This window comes from Accipiter gentilis, chromosome 1, assembly GCF_929443795.1.
Source record: "Accipiter gentilis chromosome 1, bAccGen1.1, whole genome shotgun sequence".
NCBI lineage: Eukaryota > Metazoa > Chordata > Aves > Accipitriformes > Accipitridae > Astur > Astur gentilis.
The window spans coordinates 24,333,445-24,359,740 of NC_064880.1; the positions used below are offsets into that span (position 1 = coordinate 24,333,445).

General features: G+C 37.9%; 1 protein-coding gene across 1 annotated transcript in view; it reads left to right on the forward strand.

The window, feature by feature from the left end:
* LOC126052242 (aldehyde oxidase 2-like) overlaps positions 1-26,296 on the forward strand; it is a 54,835-nt gene that overhangs the window by 23,097 nt on the left and 5,442 nt on the right. Inside the window, 21 exon segments of the mRNA XM_049833075.1 lie at positions 242-418; positions 883-976; positions 1,876-1,995; positions 4,341-4,478; positions 5,373-5,474; positions 6,614-6,747; positions 7,440-7,527; positions 11,754-11,840; positions 12,400-12,502; positions 12,505-12,590; positions 13,633-13,858; positions 15,947-16,052; positions 16,964-17,084; positions 17,834-17,908; positions 18,271-18,323; positions 18,878-18,997; positions 20,057-20,108; positions 21,468-21,656; positions 23,080-23,247; positions 25,463-25,664; positions 25,825-25,907. Coding sequence (XP_049689032.1) covers positions 242-418; positions 883-976; positions 1,876-1,995; positions 4,341-4,478; positions 5,373-5,474; positions 6,614-6,747; positions 7,440-7,527; positions 11,754-11,840; positions 12,400-12,502; positions 12,505-12,590; positions 13,633-13,858; positions 15,947-16,052; positions 16,964-17,084; positions 17,834-17,908; positions 18,271-18,323; positions 18,878-18,997; positions 20,057-20,108; positions 21,468-21,656; positions 23,080-23,247; positions 25,463-25,513 — 2,290 coding nt within the window. The 3' untranslated portion in view covers positions 25,514-25,664; positions 25,825-25,907.

The following is a 26,296-nucleotide window of genomic DNA, read 5'->3' on the forward strand; positions in this document are numbered from 1 at the left end:
TATTTGTTAAGGGATTTCAAGGCTCAGTTCAGGTTTTGGTTCTTTGAATGGTGCAGCCGCTGCCCTGTTTAGTTTAGGGTTTATCAGACAACCCAGGGCTCAGCTGTCTACACAGCTCCCTGTGAGTGGTCCCTGCAGAGAGACAGGGCCTCAAGACAACCCAAGGCTGGGTCACTTTTGTAACCCGTCATGAGTCGCCTGTGTGCACTAGACATGGTGAAACTCGTTTGTGAACTATGAGCTGGACAATCCACACACCAGGACAGTCTCCACAAGATCCTGTGGGCTGTCCCATCATGCACCAGTCTGGTATTAAGCATACCACTGGCGAAGCAGTTTACATTGATGACATTCGTCCAGTGGATGAAGAACTTTCACTGGCTGTGGTCACCAATATTAAAGCCCACGCAAAGATTATGTAAGCAAGAAAAACTATAAGCACATAAGTATGTTAACAAGTATTTTCTGTTCTTATTGTCCAATTTGGCCATATTATGAGGTATGTATTGCAAATGAGGTAAGAATTTCTTTACTGTGTGCTTTAAATAGTGTCAGATATGGACAGAAAAGTCCATATTAATGCATTCACCCCTTTTAGTACAAAAAAAAAATGTAGAAGGGAACTATATTCTTAGATTTTGTATGTACTAGAACTAGAAATTAAAGAGCTGTTCTATGCCATGCACACACAGATGCTCATGACTTTCATTTGTTTTTTCTCAATATGCTAATCAATGCTTTTCCACTTTCTTCTCTATGTAAAGATCTGTGGTAAGAATACCAAGTGGATTATGCTTCTGTCCTAAAGTTCACTGAATTACTTGTACTAGAGAAATTTGTACCATGTACTGGACTCATTTATGTGCATGTTCTACTTTCCAGGTCAATCGATGCATCAGAAGCCCTTCAGGTGCCCGGAGTGGTTGATGTAGTGACAGCAAAGGATGTTTCAGGGGAAAATGGCAAGGATGAGCAAGCATGTGAGTGTCTGGACCTTTTGCTCCAGTTATTTACAAAAAAAGGAAAGTGAGTTTGCAAGTATCATCTTATTGCAATGAAATGAAAATAAGTGCAAGAACTGTTAATGCAGTGCCAGGCAGGCTGGGCTAAACAGAATTACCATTCCCCAGTGAGAGAGAAAGGAAAAGCTCCCTTAAATAACTTGGGATTTAAATGAATCAGCCATGATTTCTTAAGGGCTGATAAATGAGTGATTGTCATGGGTTCTGAGAAAGTATGAAATAGCCATGGCATTTGAGATTTTCAAAAATGAGACAAATGAAATGAGAATTTCCCAGTTGGAACCAATACGAAATTAATGGCCAGATTATACACTAGAATATGGTAATGGGAGACAACACTTTTGTTGAGCATCAACAGAGCTAAGAAATGTATAGGATCCATGCAGTCAGCATTACTGTACAGAATGTCCCAGGCCTCAGGCTCTATCCGTCACAAGTGACACTGTTGCATGGTATTTGCAGTGGGGCAGGAATAATTGCTAATGTGTTGCTCTTACCTCCCTATTCCTTCTTGTCTGCGTTTCCTTTGTTTCTGAGTACAGACAAGGAAAGTGGTCTGTGCCGGACAGGATTTTACTTGGCACAGTATCTGGCCACCTCAGGATGAACACAGGGTGAATGTTCATGACTACCGATGTCAGCAGCATTTCTGATGACAGAAATGTTGCAGGAGATGCAAGACGCTAATACACTTCTCATCTAATGAAGGTAAGTCTGCACTGGCATAGTATTCTTAGAGAAACAGTATATAAAAGTGGCATTTGAGCAGAATCTATTTCCACAAAACACTCTTTGTACAGGAACTTAACCACACCTGTGTTTTTTCCTTGGGTAATACATTGCTGTGTTGCAGGTGGTTTGTGTTGGTCAGATAATCTGTGCTGTGGTTGCAGAGTCACTGACTCAGGCGAAGTGTGGGGCTGAAAAGGTGAAGATAGTGTACGAAGATCTGGAGCCAATTCTGACCATTGAGGTAACAATCTGTCTCCTCTTCAACGTCTGATAGAGCTCTTAAGTCACCTCACTTGCTATTTACCTCCCTGTGCAGAGCTCTGCCAAGCTTTGGATTTTATTTTTTTTTGTATGAGATATGACTTTACTGGTTCTGAAGATGAAGTGTAAAAAGTTTATAAATGGCCTCCAAAGTTTTGGTTTTAGAAACACACAAAAAAATCTTATGAGCTATCTATTCATCCAGTATATTTGTAGATCTAGGATGAAATTGCTAAAGAATATTCAGAAAGTTTTAAGTAAGCAACTCCATGCCTCCAGGAGCCAAATTCCAGGCAGGAGTAGGTCAGTATATTAAATTTGAGAGCTTATGTTTGCAGAAGTTCTGGAATCACACATCCTGCATCCATGTTCTGAAAATTCTCAAGTCTGGCAGGTTTTCAGTAGCAAGCAATCTGATTCTGAAATATTTTCAACAACTCTGAATGCTATTAATAGACATTTAGTGTTTCTAATCTGGGGGAAGAAGAGAATGATATGAAATACAAAAAAACAAAACCCAGAAGCTCTCTGATGGTGGAACAAATATCCTGCTCTTTCTAATACTTAGCTACAACCATCTGTCCATCTAAAAAAGGATCATATGGATGATGAAAGATACTGAGAAAGGATTCAAGTCTGCTGATGAAATCATAGAAGGTAGTTCATACATGCAGTGCATTAGGCAAGAAAGGAGACTTATGCTAGTTCAGAATCTATTTCCAGCTGGTGGCTGAATTTACATTTCTATTCTTTTCTCAAAAAAACTTACTCTGTTGATTTTTTTCCCCCTTCACTGGGAATGAAGATGAAATGAAGTTTCACATTTAAATGGAGCTTATGTAACACCTGCTAGCTCATGGTTCTAAGACCATTTCCTTGTCTTAGAACTTGGCTAACTAAAATGAAGTTCCCTAATCCTAGGACAAACATTACAGCTAAATAAGGCTTTGTTTATGGGTGTTAGCTAACTTAACTTGCCCTGTTTTAAGCTGACTGCTTGATTTAGGGCTAATCCCAGAAACAAGGGGATCAGAGTAAACTGGTCTGGAATACCAATCCTACTGTCACAAAATTCACTGTCTTCAAGTAGTAAACATGATCCAGTAGTCCTAGAGCATACTCTGTGCATAAGTATCAGACCTGTGTTTAAGAAGTACCAATGAAGAATATTCCACAAGCTCCAATTGTAGTTAGTTCTAGAGTTTAACTGTCCTTATAATTAGAATGTTTTTTTTCTAATACCTAATCTAAATCTCCCTTCCTGCAAACTTTAAAGGTTCACCCTCTAAACAGACTCCTCTCATCTTTTCCCCATAAGTCATGTCTGCTAACTGTTTTCATTGTCACTGCTCACTTCTCCATTATCTCTAATTTCACTACATCCAACTTCACTATGGTAATATTTCAGATTAGGTTTCACCAATGACAAGTGGAATCTCCCAGAAATTCTATATAACATTAGCGTCACTGAATGAGATTAGGGTTGTTGTGGTGTTATCAATTGTGGATCTACTGTCAAGTTGTGCTCCTCAGTAATCCCTGTTTAGATTCTTGTTCAACAGTGCTATCTAAAGTACTGGCACTTACCCATACTGAACGTCATGCCATTGACTTTAGGCCATTTCTGCAATGTAAAAAAAATCACTTCCAAATCTGAACCTGTCCTTTAATGGGCTTGCAGGCCTTTCCAGTTTGATATTATTTGTAGCTCACTCATTAGTTATTAAAGCAACCATGTGGTAACATTAGACACAGAAAAGACCCTTCTATTATTCGACATGCATCATCTTTGCAGCTTGACAGCCAATCCTGTAAACTGCTTTCTGAGTGCAGTTTTCAACCAATGGTATCCCTGGTTTTATCTGGATTGTACTTCTCAACTTGCTTATAAGAGTAGTCTGTGGGACAGTGTAAAAAGACTTAGTAAAATTAAGGTTTATGATACCAAGATATGCTTCTCTTATCACTGGTTTGGCCAGTTTTAATACTTCCCCTAATTCTGTGTTTCTAACACTTGAATGCAGCTCTGACATTTGTTAGTGAGCACCTTATAAATGCTTAGATAACTCATGTGTCCTGCTCATGTGTTTTTCCAATTGTCCTCTCATTACATATATTATCACACCTACCCTTCTGCTGTTACCACAGATTTCTGCAGCTGAGTTTTCCTCTTCACTGAATACTAACTACACATGAATTAGTTATTTAGAATAGATTTAGAATATTAGAATTAGAATACCTGCTCGATCACAGGAGGGAATGTAGCAGACCATCAGCCCCTTTTCATTTTTCTGACATCAATTCTATCTGTATCATGTTTGAAAGAATGATCACATTTATCCAAGTTGTTCTTGGAGACCTCCAAGCATGAAGACTCTGCAGTCTCCCCAGGCAATTTTTTCCAGTGCTTCATCATTCCTATCATTAGAAGGATTATCCTCACTGCCAACAATTTGCTGCAATGTAAGTACTGCTGTGCTTCTTGTTCTTTCTACTGTGAGCATGTAGCACAGACTATTCTCTTCCTCTTTGCAGCAGCCTTCCATGCATTTGAAGATTCATGTCTTCCTTCACTTTTTTGGGCTGCGCCCCCTCAATTCTGTCAATCTTCTCTATATTGGTTCATGACCTCTGATGGGTTTTTTTCTGCTCTCCTTTGGACTTTTTCCAACTGTTCCCCATCAAATGTCATGTCACCCTCTAGTGGCTTCAGTTCTGATTCTTACTACTTAGGCATGAATGTGTGTTTCAGGAATAACTGCTAGGGAAATATTGTCACACCCAAGGATGGCATAAAGTTAAGATTACATAGAGAATTTACAGAATTAGCTTTTAAGCTATGCTGTGCTGACAGATTTCCCTCTCTCTAAGGAAAATGGCACAAAAGTAAAGTGTTGGGTAGAAATGGGTAGAAAAAGTGTAATACAAGAAGGGCATACTGACGGAAAGAGGATAAGAAGGGAAGAGGAAAGCTGCGTTTTCCCTCAGGGTGATTCAGGAGAAGGTATTATAATCCTGTTACAGCAGAGAAGATGTAACCTCCTAAAGAAGAAAAAGCATGATATATTAAATTGATACTGATCTTATCCTGGAAAAGAAAAAAAAAGCTATTCAAGGATTAGGTGATTGAATAATTTCCTCTTAAACACAGGTCCCAGAAGGTATGAACCTGAGATACAAAGAAGTAAAAAATAAATGAAACTATTTTTCTTCTGTGACAAAACTCTTTTTCCCTGCCACATATACATATATATGTATATATAGGCAAATATAAATTTCCTCACAGTTAAATTGAAACCCAGCTTAGATTTTCCTATAATTATGTATGTAACAGGTGAATTGCACATGGGAGGATAGGAACATTTTTACCTGGAAACAAATAGTGTGCTTGTTACTCCAGGAGTGGAGGATAAAGAAATGGACGTGTATGTGTCAACTCAGCATGCAACAGATGTACAGGTAAAACAAAGTACTAATGATACTTGTTTCTTACCTTTCTAAATAATCTTAAAGCTGAGCTACATGGCCAGGAGTTGCTTTCAGTCTTCCGTGCTTCTCTTGAAAATCCCTAATGGTGTTCCCAATTCAGATTAATTGATTTGAATCTTTTTATGAAAATTAGTGGCCTGACTACTAATGATGAAGCTGAAGGTAACAGTAGGTCTTGTGCTATTTGTATTATCCAGTGCAGTGCAGACACAAATGAGAAGTATTACTATGGAATGAACAGTACCTTGGATAGATAATATGCCTGTAATCATGTTGTTGAGAAAAGACTAATTCTGTCTTAGATATATTGGCCAAATCCTCCTAAAATCAGTGAGAATCCTCAGTACAATCCTGGACAATTACTTTTTTGCAGCAGTGAGTGTCTCCAGCTTTAGAAAGAGTATTCAGACAAGATGGGGTCATAATCATGTGTAAATAATGATAAATTAATATGTAAATAATAACAACATACAAATCACACGAAATTATGTGAAAAAAAGGTTAAGAGGTCCTAGCTAACATTAGAATTGGATTGTAGGCCTGTAGAAAACAACAGTTCCAAAGATTATATGTTAATTTCTACATGTTTAGGATTAGCTTTTGCAGTTGATCACTGTCTTGCATTTTTTAAGCTTTCCCTGTCAGCCCAACAAGTTAAACATCTACTAGCATCTCTGGAAGCATTGTCAGAGTAGATATTTTCAGAATGCAATGGTTTGTCAGTATTTTAGCTACACTGTCTAGTGTGCTGTAAACAATCACTCTGTTCCATTCAACTTGATATTTTAGTGGATGCTTTACCTCCAGCCACAGGTGAAACTTGCAGTTCTATATAGAGATTATAATATCTGCAATCAGATAATCAAACTATTTTGTGGAGGTATTTTTACATTTCCACTATTCTTTAAAGACTAGATTGTGCTTTCATTGGCATCTTTACTTGTTTGAAATCTTTTGTTTGTTTGTTTCTATAACAACTCTAGTTTTCTGCCCAGGATTCTTAAACCTGTTAACTTTTAATATATGGTTAGCCATGGAAAATAGGTATTTTTTAATGTACTTTGGTAGGTAACAATTCTCAGTAAAATCCTGGATGTTCACTTTTGCAGGAATTTGTGGCTTCAGCTTTGAACCTCCAGTACAATAAAATTATGTGCCACATGAAACGTGTTGGTGGAGCAATCGGTGGCAAGATTACTAAACCTTTACTCTTTGCTATAATTGCAGCAGTGGCAGCCAACAAGTAAGTTAATTAAACTAAATCAAATGAGTGGTTTAACTAAAACAAATTAGATGGCAAGACTGAATGAAAAAGGAACTCCAGTCCTGAACCCTTCTTGGGGCGTTATCTTGACAACATGATCTTTTTTATCAATTTGGCAGTAAATCTTGGGTAGAGGCTTGAAAATTCTCTGGACTTTTGGCAATGGTATTCACTTACTATCCGAGCGCCAAAAAAAAGGCATGGAGGCAGTTTCTCTCAGGGCTGATCTGTACAAATCCCAACCATTCAGGCCTTTCCTAGGCACCCTGGCTTGAATTTCCCTCTAGATATTCAGTGAAAGTGGTTCTTATCCTAATACCTAGGTGTGCTCACATCAGCCCTTTGTGCCACAGCTCTCCTTTACTCTGGTTTCCTTGCCTTGTCCTGTGCATGCTTCATGGAACTTGCATCTCCCTATTGAGAAGCTAAAGGGAAACCACTGAAAAACTCATTTCCTCCACTTTGTTTCTGTAGGAAAAAAAAAAATAAAAAAAATCTGCTGAATTAGCCTAAACTCAGGTATGGTAGGTTAATAAGGTTAATAAGAAACTAAAACATAAAATGGACTGATTCATTGCCACCACTAAGAGTTTGGCCATGTACATGTAATGTCATTTGCAATTTGCATGAATAGGCTGTAATGAAAGTGGATTTTTTTATGTTCACTTTAGGACCAGGCATCCAGTCCATTTTGCCCTTGAAAGAAATATGGATATGTTAATCACTGGTAGATGGCACCCTTTTTTTGGAAAATATAAAGCGAGTGAGAGGAGAAGATATTTTTCTCAATTACTGGGTACAGTTTCTCTGGGGCAAATCAGCATAATTCCATTGACTTAAAAGATGCAGCAAGAAACAAAACTCCTCCTCTTCTGAAATCCTAACCCAGCACCAACCTTCCCCCAGTCCTAAGAGTACCCTGACAAATGCTGTGAATCAAAACAATAGCAATCATCCTATTTCTACAGCCCATGCAATATCCAGAAAAAGCAGAACCATCCATCCCTTTTTTTACTCCAAAATACTGCTAATGTTAGCCCTACCCCATCCTTAGCTGACAAGTACATAAATCAGAATTGAATATGAGCCAGCCCTGCAAGGTAATGCAAGATTCAGCTGGTAGCAAAACTCTTCCTTTTGACTTCTAAATCCTTACATTAAAAATAACTAGGTAAACAATGCCAGCACTGAAGTCAGCTTGGCAATTGGTTGTAGCAGGGGCAAACCCCTTCTCTTTGGTGTTGGTCTATGATTTGAGCACACTAAAACCCTCCAGGAGGTGTTCATGGTTCAATATGGTTTGGATAAAGAAAGGATGAGGAGTTGGCTTTCTTATTGACTATTGCATGAGCTGTAGAGTTTGGCCAACAACTGTTTCTAGGAGAGACTGGTCATATTTTTCGTATTGCTGAAGATATTGCTCACAAAGGTGCTGTTCGATTCTGGTTATGATTAGACTAGATTTAGAACTGGTTTGGGAAAAGAAAGGAGGAAAGTTTCGGTTTTGGTTAAATCTTGTATTGGCCATAAGACAAGGAATGGGATTGTGAGTGACAGATGTCAATAACATCTGTATTTCATATTCTTCTGGGTATCCATTACCTGATTATGGTTGAATCTAGGATAAAATATCTTGTTAAGGGCAGGATTGTGGTTTGGGGAAAAGGCATTAAGCAGTTGGTTTATTAACGAGCCTTGCATGGACTTCAGGAACTAAGATGAGGACTGGCTTAGTGAAGAGCTGCTGAAGCATATATAGGTCATCTATATATATTTGATACTAGGAATAGTGTTAGGAATGTGGCTACAGAAAAAAATGGAAGGAGAATTTTGGTCTATTTTTCAGTCCTGCAGGGGTCACAGGTCTGAGTAATTGCATGTACTGCATATGTGTATATCACCCAAAACTTCCAGGCCAGGATATTTCATATAGCTGTTACCTGACACATTTGAAGATAGGCCTAATATAACCAGTTTTGTCCTCAGTCTGAGGTGATGGTGAGGTTTTAAGTGATGAACAGTTTATTTTAATTTCTATTTATTAACAGGTTATTGGCAGATATTGGTAACAGTGGCATTATTAATATTAGGATTTAAGTTGCAGATACAGGTAGCAATAAGGAAAAGAAGGAATGGAAGGTGAGTCTTGCTGAATCATCTAAGAACTTCAATGAACTGATAAGACTTGCTTTTAGAAATGGAAAAGGCTTATATTTTGTTTTCATGCAGCTACTTATTACTTGGATATGACTGATGGTAGTGTTAGGGTTAAAGTTAGAAACAAAGTGAAGAAAACAAGGGCTGAGGTGTTTGGTTTTTTCCCTGAGCTATTCTATAAGTACCTGGGAAGGGTGAAAAGAACAAAGGGAAGTCTTATGTTTAATTTTGATGAAGACACTGGCAATATTTTCAGGCACTATTAGAATTACAATAAAGTTTAGGAAAAAGAATAAATTTGAATCTTTGTTCTTTCTTGAGTCTTACACAGGTACCAGAGGTAGGATGAGGGCTGCAGTTGATAGATGTTCCTGGCGTGTTTAGTTTTGCTGAAGTAATAAAGTGCCACAGTATTTCTAAGGTCCAGATCAGGGTCAGGGTTTTAATAAAAAGTGTGATTTCTTTGGTTGGTTGGTTGGTTGTTTTTTTTACTTCCATGGGTCCCTGAAGTACTATGATAGCTATCTTGGAAAAGCAGCTTATGTTTCATTTTGGTTCACTCCTTTTAACTGAAAATCCCCATTATAGGTTTAGGTTTGCATTAGGGAACCCATCTATGTCCCTAGGAAAATGAAAGCAAGAGGACTTTGTCTTCTTTCTACATTTTACATGGACCTTGAAGCTATGGTAAGGACTGGGTTGTCTCTTATACTTGACATATGTTTCAAACCTTTGATTCAGATATCACTTATCAAGAATTGCTTAGGCGAAGCTTAGGGTTAGAGGTATGTTAAAGAAAACAAGCAAAGATGAGTTTGCTGAGTCATATATAAACAATAGCATTAAGATTTTCCAATGGAAGGTCTAGCTTTTTTTTTTTTTTAATTTTACACACATACTGGTTACCTGAGGATTCTAGAAGCCAGGCCAAAATTAAGGTTACTGTTTTTTAGAGGAAATATTCTGGAGTTTGATTTGCTAAGTTACATTAGCATCTGAGCTTGGAGGAGAGTAGGTATTGGAAAGGAGGCATGCCTTATGTTTAGTTTTGGGGCAGATACTGTTTATCAGAGTATTTTAAAAGTTAGGGTTAGGGTATTGGCCAGAGGGGGGGAAATGTGGAGTTTTATTTTTTACAGTCTTTCATGAGCTCCTGAGCTACAAGAAGTATTTACATTGAATGAGATGTATGCTTTATGTATCATTCTGGAGCACACAATTTTTACTCAAGAGTTAATAAGGCTATTTTTATAATGTGAGGGTTGGGACTCACAAAGAAACTGATGAAGAGTGTTACTTGTAAAATACTGTATAAGCCCGAAGCTTTGTTGGGTGGTATTGAGAGGGGCTTATGGCTCATAGTTTGTTTCCATGGAGATCCCTCTTAACAACAGATCTCTGAGACTATGGCTACTACTAGGGAAGGTAAAAATAGATGTCAAGATTTTGTTTTCTTGCTGAATTGTCTATGAGTCCTAAAGTTACTGATAGTGGCAAAAGCTCCTGTTTCCTTTGGTTTCAGCTATTGGTGATCTGAGTGTCTTATGACGAGTGTTTGAAGTAGAGTATGCCTGGAGGAAAGAAACAGAGAGTTTATTTTCCTGCTGTCCAATCTTACATGGAGCTAAATATTAAAGTATGGATTTAAAGCAGGAGAAATAATCATATTAATTCTGGTGCTGTTATTCATTAATAAGCTATCTTGAAGCTAGGATAGAGATTATGAATTATGAGTAAGGTTATGCTTTTGGAGAAAAAAGGAAGGAGGAATTATGCTTCTCACTGAATTTTCAATAAGCCCCCATAGACTTATGGTTCATATTTTGTTTTGATGTAGTTACAGCTTCCCATTTTTCCCTAAAGTTTGGATAATGGTTAAAATTTTGAAGGAGAAGGAATGTTGATTGTGATCTCTCAAATCCTAAATCTAACCCCAACCCTAACTTTTTCTTTACTTAAAAAGCAGTAATTGCAAAAACTGCATTAATTGCTTAACTACATTAAGCAAAAACCACTCTGCCCATCAGTCCCATCTCTTATCCTATCCATGCAGCTATGCAGGATTTAGCCAGCAATAATATTCATAATCTCTTATTTCCTTATCCTTAGTCCTGATGGAGCTGCATCAGTTTACATCATTTAACAAGTTGGTCTTCGGTTATTTTACAGTTTTCTATGATTGATCCCCTTTAAATATTATTATATAAACTATTAAAAATATAAAACCATATATAACCTTTTTTTAACCTTTTTTAAAAAAAAATTGAAGAGGAAGGAACCAGAACTAGAATTAAATGAAATTTGGTGGATATTTCTGAACATGTAATCTGCAAAATACATGCTCCATTGGTTCATGTTGTTATGTTGTCTAGGTGATGAAATCATCAGGATGAAAGATCATGACAAAAGGAATACTTCAGAAAATAGAATAACCATAATCAGAGTTAATGTTTTCTTTAGCGATCCTGTCATCCTTTTTCTGATCTCTGTTCATACAGAAAACAGTGGTGAACAAGCTTTTCAGATTCTGTGTGAGTATAGTCAATGTCTACGTGGGAGAATAGCTTTGTGGGCAGCTGAGATATTCTGAAGATTTGTGGGTTTTATATATATGTTTTGCTCTTAGTTTGCATATTCAGATCCAAACTGATATCATCCTACAGACAGAAATCCACGCAGGTAATTTTTCCAGTTCAGTGGAAGAAATCCCATTGTCTTCTGTAGTCTGAACCTCAGGTGGTATTTGTTAACTGGTTAGCTTATTTATAAAAAGATGTTGGAAATACATGAGGGAAAAGACTGCTAATGCATCGGTTGCTATATTACAGGTTGGATTCATGAATGATGGTAGAATCAGAGCTGCAGATTTTCAGTGCTATATAAATGGTGGCTGTACAAAAGATGAATCTGAGTCAGTAAGTCCTTCACTGATACCACTCATGCTGACTGAACTGGTCACAAGAAGAAAATAATGGCTCTTTGTCACAATTTATTTCTCTTAAGAATATGTCTATTCTTGTTAAGTACAACTCTCATCTGCCCAAAGTAAAAATGCATCTGTGGCCCAGGTGTTGATTACAGATTATCATTAAGTAGGTACAATATTTCCTGTCAGGTTATATTGTACATAGAAAATTCGTATTTAAAAGTTCAGTGAAGACAGAGAGACAGTGAGTTTTATTAGGTAGCCTATTATCATGAAGTTATTCTTTCACTTTCCCAAAACTGAAGGTCTGATTTTTCCCTCAGTAATGCTTCTTTATGCTATTGTAATTCCTATGAGTTAAATGCAGTTTCTCTGATTTAAACACAGTTTCTTTGGTGTAAAAAACAGCAGAAGAACAGGCCTTCTGAGTATAGTTCTACTCCTCCTTAACACAATTACATCTCATTGGTCTCTTGAGTCTTTCACATGTTTCACTATCTTTTTAAAAGAAATTGAACCATTTGAACAACTATAATCTCTTACCGTAGGTGATTGAGTACCTTGTGTTGAAAGTGGACAATGCATATAATATCCTCAATCTCCGAGTCAGGGGCCATGCCTGCAAGACTAATTTGCCTTCTAATACTGCCTTCGAGGATTTGAGTTTCCTCAAGCAGGTCTGTTTGTGGAGACCTGTATTGTGGCTGTGGCAACCCAAACTGGCCTACCACATGAGAGGGTAAAAGAACTAAGACTGCCAAATAAAACATGGAATAACAGAGAATTCTAGGACCTAGACTGTCAGAAGCTCCTTGTGCTTAAGCCAGTTCTTGTAGAACTAGATCTACCAACTTTACTTGGCCTGAATGGTACTTTATTCAGCACCTATGTTTCCATGGAATAAAACTTGATATAATACAGATAACAGTGGAGAAAACTGGCCCAGGATCTGTTGCAAAATGTTTGATGACTGCCATTAGTATGACCAGCTTCAGTCAAAACAGTATTATCTCTTGTACTGTGTGACCAGTTTTAGATCGCTTTGTGTATGCTCAGCTGTCACCTGCACCTCAGCCTGTCAGAACTGGACTTCCCATCTTTTCCATCCATCCATCTATCAACAGTTTAGTTAGCTGGCTCCTGTCATCCCAATTACCAGGTTGACACTTCCGGCTTTTTCCCAGCCTTCAGAGACAGTGTCCCAACAGTTTTAGCTGTTGCCATTTCCTCTCTAATATTCAAGATCTATCCTTTCCTTACACACTGCTTAGTCCAGTGTAAGCTCTTCCTCTTTTGTATGTGCCAACCTCTTATATATTCAAACTGTGGTTTATAAATCATTTTACTTTCCTAGGATGCCAACCATCATGTCTTTCCCCTATTTCTTTGAATCTTCTCCCTCTACCATTTACTTGCTGTCCTTTACCACATTTCAGGAAGCTTTCAGAGACATCTCCAAAGGACAAACAGGTTTTTTAGCTTTAACTTCTGCTTGCACTAGTCTCATTTACAATTCGAGTTTTCCAACCTTCTTTGCATTGAGTAGTCCTTGTGAACAATCCCACTGACACCACTTAAGCTCACAGGCATTTGATGTGAGCAAAAAAAATCAGGCTATTTGTGTAGTGATTTCCTTAGAGAAAGGGTTGTGACATTGTATTTAATATAGATACGTATTAATTATATCATTATATGACATCTCATTATATTATTTATAATATGTCAATATATTACAAGTCGATGTCTATTTTCAGCACTGTGTAAACTTGCTTGCTGTTTAGGTTAGGGAAATAAACATGTACAAAGGAGTTAACCTAACGTCCTTCAAAGAAAAGTTTGATGCAGAGAATCTGTGGAAATGTTGGGAAGAATGTTTGGATAAGTCTGACTACTACAGCCAAAAAGCAATGGTGGAAGAATTTAACACAAAAAATTATTGGAAAAAGAAAGGGATTGCCATCATTCCCATGAAGTTTTCTGTTGGATTTAATGCAACTTATTTTCATCACGTAACGTCTCCAAAACAGTGCTTTTGTGATCTTGTATCTCTACTTTTCTCTCCAAAAATAGAGGAAGTATAATCTGTACAGATAGGAAGTAAAGAGAAAAAACTCCAACAGGCTGGACTAACATGAAATATCATCCATGGAGATATACATTGTTTCAGAAAGAGTATCACTCTGTCTGGCCCATTTCTTTATAAATGCTTACTCAGCATGAGATGGGGCTTTGAGCAACCTGGTTAGTGAAAGATGTCCCTGGCCATGGCAGGGGGGGTTGAACTAAACAATCTTCCCTTGGCTGAACTAGATCATCTTCCTTTGGCTTGAAGGTTCCTTCTAACCCAAACCATTCTATGATTCTACGAGTATTTACCTCACGGAAACATAAATTTCTGATTCCCAACATGCTATCTTTATGCAGCAAAACGCTAAATAATTCACTGTAAAAATGTCATACTTGGAACCTTCCATAATCTGGTCCATAGTAAGAAAAATTATTACTCCTATAGTTCAGGTACTACCATTTCTATGATAGGTTAAGCTCTGCTACTAGAATTTTTTATGGCTCAGGATAGTGTTATTTCTGGGGAAATTTTCTGGTTCTGATTATTTTTATTTTCTTTTAATTCATGCCTTGAACCAAAAATTCTTTCAAGTGAGTTTCAGGTTAAATGAACAAACATTGTTATTTGTTTATGAGGGTACAATGCATGAAAAACTAAATCCACATGGTTCATATCTTGGTTGTTTATTCCATTTCTTGATTGCTTCTGCACAAATTTGTAGATTAAGAGCTCAGAGAGAGATTAATGTATTTCGTCCAACAATGTTCTCATGGTAAAGAAACATTGAATCTAGGGATCACAATTCATCTGATACAAAAGGTCAAAAAAAAATCATAAATAATAGTTATATTTCACCAAAACCTTCAAAATAAAGCTCAGGCATTGCATTGAATTTCCAAAAATCTAGATAACTCTAGAGAATAGATTTATTGTTCAATCTTGTCTCTGTCAGCTAAGACTCTAACTGACATCAGCAAAATGTTACCTGATTGCAAACATCACAAGTTGGCACCAAAAAGATCACATGACCATTATTTCTCAATGTAGAATTAATAACAAATAAAAAGATGTCCTGGAGGCACTGTATTTCACAACACCTCTCAGGCTCTACTGTTTACTCTCTGAGTGTTGGTAGCTGATTGCATGCAACAGCAAAATGTCTCTTTACAGAATTTGTAGTTCTCTTTCATATCCACTTTTTCTTTCAAAGGATTATATGGCTTGTATGAGATGGAGTTCTTTCATCACCATTCCCTGGGAAGTTATTTGTTCCTGATTTTACCATGAATGAAAGTTCATTACTTCCATTCCCACCTGCATCTTGCATTTCCCCTGTTTAAAATAGCTATTTATCGGCACAAGGCTGCACCAAAATATGAACAGAAAGTGAATCACATTCTAAGCCATTCTCTTGACAGCCTATGAGAGAGAATGGAAGAGCAGTTTTCCCATTGCTCCATCAAAATTATATACTACGAACAGTTTATTATTACCCTGTATGGATACACGCAAACAAAAAGGGCTAGGACTAATCCCTCAGTTTCAGAAAAACAAAAGTACAACTCTGCTATTGTTTTTTCTAAAAGAAAAGTTCTATAGATGTTCATAGTAGGTGATACCTTGCCATCTGTCCAAAATGCCTTTGATTTTCAGGTTCAAATTCCACTCTGTCCTCCTTTTTATTGTGGCTGAGGAGGGAACAGTATCTGGGGCTACACATACATTATAACTAGAACGAGCATCTTCTTAATTCACCCAATTTCACAAGAAGAAAAATATGCTTTTCTGTTATTTGAACTAATTACTGTGATCCCTGCAGAAGTCCTTTGAATAACTACTAGCTCATTTAGAGTATATCCTGTCTTAGACCAGTGACATTGGTTATTGTCAGACTGCTGGAGAATTTCCACTCCCTTTTAATAATATACTGGCTCTTGTGAATTAAATCTGTCTTTGCCTTGTTCTTTTCCTTATGCACCTTTGTTCAGTGAAGTAAGAAAATTACCAAGTTTCTGTGGCTTTTCTTTAAGCTGGAGCTCTCGTCCATATCTATATAGATGGGTCAGTGCCAGTCACTCATGGTGGAATTGAACTGGGACAAGGAATTCACATGAAGATGTCGCAGCTGAGTTAGTTAGCATCTGAGGGTAAACAAAATATAAGAAAGATAACTAAGCCAAAAGGATGAATGGCACTAAGAAGCACAATAAGCAAATTCTGTAGACATAAGAAAGATAAATTTAATAGTGGGTTGTTGCTTCTGAGTTACTGATGAAGACAAAACTTAGGAAAAATACAAGCTATAATCAAAGTGATCTTTCGAGACCTGGAAAGGAGATGAACATCTTTGTGGTAACATCACTATTATCAGGATAGCAAAGACACAGAGAGCACATGCAAAAATGACCCAACCTTTTTTTTGCAGAGGGAGTTAAAGTGCTGAAAATTTAACTTTGTAGTTTATCCAACATAATGATAACATCAGTTAATTTTTATGCATTTCTGATGTAAATAGTGATAAACAAAACTATGCGCTAAACAGGTCATTTTGGAGCTAAAATGAACCCACTCCTTCAAAATGAGCTGAATGAACATCTGAATATTAGAACACTATGAAAAACAGTAAAGTGGGAACACAAACTAACCAAGCCATTTCAAATGAGATAGAAAATAAAACGTGAATAAGATTTGAAACTCCATGAGGGAGAATGATTCATTGTTTTTTAAATTTGATTAAGTTTTCCATATGCAACAAAAATCTGATTAGAGAGCAATTAATTAGAGGCAAAACATATAGTATTGCACTTATTGTTTTATCTTATCTTCTGTTACCTGAATTTATTTATAAAATACTTGTTTTACAGAATAATTGTTAAGGAAGACTGCTGTGTTTGTCCTAGTCACGGTATTACTGTTGAATTAGGTCATTTCTTTGTGTGTGTATATAGAGAAAGAGATGAATGGCATGATGAATTCCTGACTTGAGATTGCATCTTCAAGTGGGACTGGATATCTTTTTGTTTACTTTTATTACAGATTGCTAGTCATGAACTGAAGATACCATTGTCATATACACACTTGTGTGAAACAAGCACAACAACTGTACCTAGTGGCAAATACACAGCAGGTTCAATTGGAACAGAAATCAATGCAAGAGCAGTCCAGGTTAGACTTATTACCATTTTTTCCACATAATTGGTGGTTCTGTTGAATACTGAGCGTCCCTCTGAGGATTCATAGTTTTGTTTTGGTTTTGAGCAGCTTGCAGTTCTTTTATCTCAAAATCTCTCTTGCTAGTTTATTTTACATGTATAGTTTAAATCAATGCAAATTACAGAACACTGTTTAAAAGGGCTGCTTTTTTCTGCTTTACTGTATCAGATTTTCGAATGTGGGGTTTATCTTTTTTTTTAGATTGCCACTAGATGAATTTATGGATCTTCAATTTATTCTGTATTTAAACACAGTTTAAAGGAGAATTTAGCATAAGGTATATTTCAGGTACTTTTTTTAATAATCAGACTGAAACACCCTTACCACTTAAATGCTTTGGGACCAATTCTGCTGTCATTTATTTTGTAATAAATCATTCAAGCTAGTGATTTTCTACCTAGTAAATCAAAAGGAGGAGTCAGGTCCTTTATCTTCTTTTTGTTGAATGTTTCAGTGATAGCCTGGTATGCGAATACTTCAGTTACGTTAGAGCAGATGCCAACGCCACTCTTCACAAAGTGCTGCTTCCTAGCTGGCAGTTAGCAGAGTAAAGAAATTGTAGGTACATGAACAGAGTTACGGCCCTTAGAATGAATTTAACAAACTGACTTCACTAAGGAAGAGCTTGTATTGCTTTGAAAACAGCAGATAGATTTGAGTTTGTGGATTGGTCAATGGTGCCCAACCTTCTTCCTCCCTAGGATGCTTGTCAAATCCTTTGGAAGCATCTAGACCCTGTACAAAGAGACAATCTTAACGGCAAATGGGAAGACTGGGTAAATCTCTCTCTCTGTTTCTTACTATTAAATTATGATAAACCCACAAGTGTGCAGTGAAAGCTGCCATTGTTCTGGAGGGAGAAAGGGGCCTCCCTGCATGAAGTAAACTGAAGGTGAGGCAGAGAATAAACAGTGTAAAAGCAAGTGGTGCAACACAATGTCCTGGTAAGTCTGGCCAACTTTAGAGATCTTGCAATGACCCCCTTCCTAAAGGTATGTCCAGGGCACAAGGGAATGTGAAGCTTTTACTTAGGGCTCTTTTTTCTTCAAAATGTTTTTTTAAAGTTTCAATTTTTCTTTAAATATGAGGTAAAGAATTTTTAATTTTCTCTTTTTAATAATGAGTATACATTTTGCAGATCAGTGAAGCCCACAAGCAAAGCACCAGTCTTTCAGCTACTGGCTATTTCAAGTAAGTAAAGCCATTAGGCTTTTTAAATTTCTCATCACCAGAGGTGCTACTTTGTCAATAAGTTGCAGGAAGGATAAAACTGTCCCCATTCAGCCTTCTCAAGGCCATATCAGATGCAGCACACAAATCATTAAGAAGTTGCCTGGACTGGAGACTACAGTGTTTAACAAAAGGAATTCTCTTCAATCCATATTGATTTCAGAAGCACTTTATAGCCTTGGTTAGCTAGTTTGACAGTTGATGCACAGAGTCATCTCCAAGGTCAATTACTGTAGGACATAGGAGGCCCACAAGGAATTTTGTTCCACGGCTATCATCATTTGCAGCCCTCCTATCCTCCCAAATTATTCCACACAACATATATTTATCAGTGGTGCTACATCTTCGATTGTCTTTGACTACAGAGATCCTATGAATATAGTTAGCTTAGAGAGTTTGTGATATATCACGTTAAATGATTCCTGTAGTAGTCTCAACAGTGAGAACAATGATAGGGGATGGGGGATATCTTGGTCAAATTCATCTAAACTGAGGGATGTTCTTACTTCCTCCAGAGGTTATGTTACAAACATGAACTGGGACACAGAGAAAGGCCATGCGTTCCCATATTTTCTCTTTGGAGTTTCATGTTCTGAAGTAGAAATTGACTGATTGACAGGACCCCACAAGGTAATGTCAAAAAATACAGTGAACTTGGAGTAGAGTTGGGTGAATTTCCCACCATCATTACATTCATATGACATTTTTTTCTTTTGCTTTTTTTTGACTAAGATTAGAGACATAGTCTGTTGGATGTACTCAACAAAACACCAGTAGAACAATAAATGGCTATAGTCCCCTTAACAATATAATTTGTTCATCCTGTTCTTGTGATAGAAGTCTGACGTTAACCAGAAGAATAAGAAACACTGTGAGAACAGCAGAAAATAAAGAAGGTCTAATGTTTCTATCATATATGATGACTTTGAAATTCAATTAGACCTTCTGAACATCTCCCTGCAGGTTAGGTCTTCAACAACAAGATCATATCATTAGTTACAGTCCTCTTTTTAACAGGCTTATGTTTAAAACAGGTGAAGCCACAGTCATATAACATGACCTGTTGCAAAAGGGGATTTAGTGCAGGGACAGCCCTCAGCAGCATTTTATGGAGACCAATCCAATGTCTTCTGGCTACCAGGGAAGCACACTTGGCTGCAGTGACTGCCAGACATCCAGTAGCCCATGTGGAGCTAGACTCCAAAATCACTGGAGTCTGAACCTCCTCAGAATACACCTCCTCAAACTACTGGGATTTAGGAGGAGAAGCCACTGGACTTTGTATAAGAACAGCCCAATAGACATTCTTCCCTGTCCCGTCCTCTACATAAAGAACTTCTGTTCAGGTGACTGTGCTTCCACAAAGCACAAGACGTGGCTAACCATCACTTCAAGCAATTCAGTTTCTATAGGAGAACAAGCAACAAAGCCATTTTTTAATTCACGATCATCCTGTTACTCATGGGAGGCGCACATCACATTCCAAGTTTCAGACAACCACCAAAAATGCATTATCTAGATGAACTCCCCATCAACACAGCCTGCTTCAAGTAGCTTTCATGTTTCAGAATATATTTATAATACTTGTGATGACATATCTGTCATGGGTGACACTATATAATGTTTAGGATCCCTTTGTTGTTGTGTATTTTAAGCATAACTTTGTAACACATAACATAACATTTGTTTAACAGAACATCGGAACATGCCTGTTTTGCTATAAATCCAGCTATAGATATAGGACAGGTATGAACTTCCATAGTTTTGCTTTAAATTAGATGTTAGTGAACATTCCTCTTCATGCCTCTATGATTGCTGTTATTGGTCAATTTAATGGCCACCAAAGCCTATGAGACACTATCCATTATCCATCTCAAGGATGCTGGATTGACAGGTGTACTACTATTTGGTTTTATTTGGAGCTATAAGTAATATTAGGTTAAGTTTTCTACTTCTTGTTCATCTTCTGAGAAGTGATGAGAAAAGCAGATCCAACAGACTTTGGAAATGTCCTACAGGAGTAGCACCCTGACTCTCCTTATGACTTTTACCTGATCAATTTACCCTACCCCAGAATTACTGTCTGAGGGCTAAATCTTAACCAGCTGCCACACACTGTTACTTCAGCTGTGATGTAGTGGAAAAAGCTATTGAGATGGAATAGACCTTTCTTTAAAGGTCTGTTATATCCATAGCTTTGTATTATGGATTCAACTACCTATATCTACAGACAAATTGAATAGTGACAAAAGTGGTGTCACTCACTAATAGTTTGTAAATAAGAAAGTAGTGGTGAACTTAAGAGTGTAAAAAATATTTGTCATTTATTTGCAGAGTCAAAGGAAATGCTCCTAAAAATATGATCTACATTTAAAAACCTCTCTTGTCCTCCTTATTTATCTTATTACAGGCTCATCCTCATATATTTGCCCTTTGCCGAAAAGATTATATTCATTTTGCACATTCAAGGATTGCCAAATTTGTCAAATCATTCTTTCTTAGCAATTCAATTCTATGTTCACCTTGCACCAGTGTTTACGTCACCACTGTCATAGCCCAGGTGTCTACTCAGCAGTTTTTCCTTCTTACTTTAGGCTGGCCTGTTATTTTTTCTTCATATCCAACCTATCATTGATTTGTGTCTGAGATGTTTTTCTCTAGAAGAAATTTCATTAGCTATCTGCAAATCTTTTTAAGCAAATATCAGATTGAGCAGACTATTTATGTCATAGTCCCTGGGCAAATATCTCCTCACTGGAGTTCCTGTGGATTTGACTCAATTCTCTTTGGCAATTTTGCAAAAGCAAATCAGAGGTAACTGTACCAGTTACAGTGAGTTTAGCCAGGAATAAGGAAGGGTAGAACTTGAGCCAATGAAAATATTTGTGTAAGTCAAATGAGGACAGCTTGGTCCTATTTTGGTCTATGTTGGCTAATTTCTACTTTTGGAAGGCAAGATGCCAGTTCATGTGTAATCTTAAAAAGTAAGTCTAATTGTGTGGGTATATATATATGTATATATAAAAGTCTAAAAATAGGGGGGGTTTTTTCACTTCTAAAATGACTGAATGAGATGTAAAATTTTACCTTTTTTTCTTTGCTTAGATTGAAGGGGCCTTCATTCAGGGAGTTGGTTTTTATATGTTAGAAGAAGTCTTCTTTTCCCCAGAAGGAGAGCAGCTCACTCTTGGCCCGGATACATATAAGATCCCTGCCATCTGTGACATTCCTGAGCAGTTCTGTGTCTATTTACTGCCAAATTCACATAACTCGATTGCTATCTATTCTTCCAAGGTAAACACGCCAAACCTACCATTTGCAAGCACACCAGGTGATTCTGCTGCAAAACCGTAAGTGACTGTAGTGTATGGTAGACTTCCCCCCACCCCCAATAATTCCAGTTTCAGCTATGGAACAAATCGTACTTAAATGGTGAAACACTGATGTTCTGAGGTTTTGGACTAATTTTCTTCCTATTGTTTACTGGTATTACAGTAGCACTTAGAAACCCTGATAAAATTGAAACTTTTTGTACCTACCTGTTGTGCTGTACTTCAAAGTGAAAAAGTCTATCTTGAAGAGCTTAAACTGCCTAGACAGGAGAAAGGATGGAAGAAGGAAATACTATGATCCTTTTTAAAGGCAGAGAAGTCATGAGACGAGATACAGTGACTTTCTAGAATCTCACAGGAAAGCTGTGATCGGTATGGGAATAGAGCACACTTCTTCCATTAGCCATGGCAGAGCACTGTTCCTTCCTGTTTTAAGGGTACATCATCCTCTGAGGAGGCACCCAGTACTAGGATTGAGCACTGTTCATAGACTCAAAATAAAAGAAAAAAAACCTCCTCAAAATAGAAGGGGAGTTAAAGGAGAGTGTAGGCTTCTGGCTACTAAAAGACAGGAATGCCCACTGTTTCAGCCTCGAATCTAAAGCAGGTATGACAAAGTGTCATGGTTTAAGCCCAGTAGGCAGCTAAACCCCACACACCCACTTGCTCACTTGCCCCCTGTGGGATGGGGAAGAGAATCAGAAGGGTAAAAGTGAGAAAACTCATGGGCTGAGATTAGCCGTCTACAGGAAAGCAGGGCTCCATCACCTGTAATGGTTACTGGGAAGACAAATGCTGTAACTTCGAACTTCCACAGTACAAAAACAAATAGGAATTTCAAGAGGAAAGTCCACTCCATATTCTTATGGCCTTACGTGTTGTAAATGAGTAAACAAACTCTTCCACATGAAGAAAATAGAGACAAAGGGCACATTTCTTATCAAAATTAGACAGCACAAACTTCACCCATGCAAGAGGGACTAAGGGGGCAGTGGGGGTGGGTATCTTTCTTTCTCTGTTTCATCATGTAGAATTAATTCCACTTGGACATTGAAAAAGGAGTTTATGTGAGAAGTCATGAGTTATTTCATGACTTTATAACGTGAGCACTGAAGTCCCAGCAGGAACCTTTTTCGATAGTGTAGCTATATTGTGAATTTTAAAATGATCCCCATCAGCCAAATCCTGGTCCTTGATTTTTCTCTGACTTGAAAGTTCTCAGACATCCAAGGAGAACTGTTGAATTCAAATATGCTGGACATGACCAAATTCTGAACTGGTATGATTCAAAGTATTTCAGATAACTACAGTGGAGATGTGCTGATTTAACTTTCTGCCGTCAGTTTCTAAAGCCTGTCTCTCCAGCTGCCTCTCTCTTCTGCCAGGGTGTGGGTGAGGCCGGATTCTTCTTGGGCAGCTCAGTGTTCTTTGCAATACGAGATGCAGTGGCTGCTGCACGAAAAGAAAGAGGACTGCCCCTGGACTTCACACTGAACAGCCACTTGACTGTTGAGCAGATACACTTGGCCTGTGATGATGTCTTTACTGAGATGGTAAGGTTATTTTCATCCCTTTTGTGAGCTAGCCAACTCTTCAGTTCTCTTTAATCTGAATGGACTGTGCACATAGACTAATCAGTGAGCCAAATCTCTTTTCTTCGATATACCACAATTAACAGAGCTTTACACTTTATTTACTCAATGGCACTTTGCTCAGCTATGTTGACAGAGTAACATGAAGTGATAGTCCACAACTGAGAAACCTGTGCTGTTTCCTCAGTGGTAATATTTCTAATTTATATATCTCCTTTAATCTAAAAGCCCTTGAAAGTACTTTTCAGATTATAGATTGACTTTGTCTTTAGTGTCACTTTATTTGCATCTCTATTAGGAACTATGACTATGTCTAGACAATGTCTAGACACAGAGTAGATGTGCTCCATCACTTGTCCTGTGTTCCTGGTTTAGACTGATTCCACTTTGAACCATGTACCCCAGTTTCCTTCTTTTCTGCCTTGAAAACCAGGGAGATGGAAGTATGGGCTGGTATGCATCCAGGTCTTGTCACAACGTGGAGTTAGAATACAGGCTGGGTGCACAAGAGCACTCCCAAATAAAACATTTTAGATTTATGTTTCCATGCAAGCATCACCATTGACAGTGGCATCCACAGAATCTAAGGGTGCAAATTCACTGTATAGGTCTAAACTGTCTATGTCCCAGTTATTTCATATAAGCTCATTTTCTGTGTCATGATCTGAGAAGTATTCCTAGAGCTGCTTGAGTGAACACATTCTTGGGTTTTTTTTAAGAAAGCAGAAGCTAGCAATGATTCTTCCCATTGTATAATCCATTTCCAGCTGGGTTTATGAAAGCCCTCCACCTTGACCTTCAGGTCATGCTCTCTCTTCTTTGTTTTCTGGAATGAAGAGATATTCAGCAGACACTGAAATGATGGGGCTTAAGAAGGACAATGGATTTTAGATACCCTGACCTTCTTTTTTTTTTTGACAAACATGCAAGATGCCCATTTTCTGCCTATCTCAGGCATTGTAATTACTTTGTAGATTTGATGTGTAGGTTTGAGAACAGTACAGCTCCCCACTCTGAAAGTACAACACAGTGCCAACTTCAGCTGGTTTTGACATACCACTGTCTTCCAGTATCTTCCCTCTCACACAGGTGTAACAGGTCCCCACAACTGGTGGACTGTGCCCCTTTTATTGAATTTCCCCCCCAGTCACTAAAGTTATTTTGATAATGATCCGTGTACTTTGCCTCTTCAAAATGAGAACGGCAAGAAAAACATACCCTCACCCTTGCAGTTCTCTGTGTCTTTCTTTCTGGAGTAGTGCCTTCAATCTGCTCTTCTTTTTTCTTGCACTTCCCTCACTGGAAGGGGGTTGGCAGGACAGAGCAGCAGCCTGCTGGAGAGTATTTTTGTAAGACTCTGAGGCAGGAGCCAACTTCCCTCCCCCTATCTTTCCTAGCCAACAACGATCACACAAAAGTTTCTTCAGACAGGAGGGCAAGATGGGAATGACGACATTGTTTTCTGACTTAATAGCTTTAGCCACTTCAACAGGTTTTCCACTGCACTCATTCTTCTGGCATTGTAAAAGTAGATACATCTGGAGTTGCTTAATACATTGTCACATGCCCCAAATTTCTGTTTATTTATAAGTTGAAGAGAAAAAGGAAAAAAAAGGAATAAAAAAAAATTAAAGGAGTAAAGGATAGGAGCAATTCTCAAACAGATAAACAACAAGAATTTAGCAGCCATTTTCCCCTCAGTGCATATCCAGTCAGAAAGCAAACTAAACAAACACTTTGGGGACCTGGAAAATAGGAAACACCAGACCAAACTGTGACAAGGTCCGTTAATTAAAGATTTCAACTTTAAAAGCCCCATGGACCTGTGTTGTACCCTAGGCTGAAAATTCTCTTATGAAAAGGGACACAGGTTGGGTCAGGCAAACCTGCAGGCCCTCATCTCTTCCAATGGCAGCCAGCTAGACACTCCCTGGCCTCTTCCTGCCTGGAGGCTGGGGCTGTGAATTCCACATCCATCCACTTCTGCTTTCTTCTGTGCAGGATATCCAGCGGTCAAGTCTTTCACAGTGATAGAACTTCTCATATTAACAGAAGTCATAACCAAGATCAAGAACCTTTGTGGGCTAAGTGTTGTGCAAACACTTGGTAACAACTTAGAATTTAAATAAAGGTTGAGTTTTTATCCAGTCATCAGGAGTTGATGTTCTGTTTTCAGGAATGCCCTCAGAAATGTAGGATTTCCTTGCAAACATCATGGCCTCCATGATTTAATGCTGTCTCATTAAACCATGTTGCATAACGGAACCTCATATGTCAGTTCCTCTAATCTGAGCCTTTCAGGCTGTGAGATCAGCCGTGCTATGAAGATATGCGCTTAATTACCTGTTCAATTACAAGAATGCCACTGTTGACTAGAGGTAAGTTGGTTGATTTCACAACCTTTTATAACATGAGAAGGTGGGGATTTGTGCATGCAATGACATTTAAATGGCTGATAAGGAACATGCATTTGTTAATTACAGAAAGTTTTCTTTCCCCTTAGCAAAATGATGTTGTTTTCTTTGTATTTTCTTTCAGATTCCAAAAGATAAACCTGGAACCTATAAGACATGGGACCTCAATATAGATTAATACTGCTTTCCTAAATGTCAAACAACCAGGTGACTCCTTCAGCCACTTACTGACTGAAAGCATTCTTGCAAGAAAGTAGAACTGTAATGCTTACACACACAGATCTCTCTCTCTCTCTCTCTCTCTCTCTCTCTCTTTGTAGGACAAGATATAAGCACTAGTTCTGTTGTCCTGCCAAATAAAAGACCTCTCATTTTGAAAAATACATTTCTTTCTAAATCAAATTGTGTTCCATCCTACACTGGAATAGTTCTGGAGTTACCCCACGAACTTCAAAGAATTTGGATGCAATTTTGAAAATATCTGCAATGAAGAGCAGATCACAAATAGTACCATTTTGCCACTTCTGTATCCAGTCTGAGATTCGCAATTGTTGTTATCCACTCTTTCTGTTCTTCTAGTACATGAAAATCCCAAA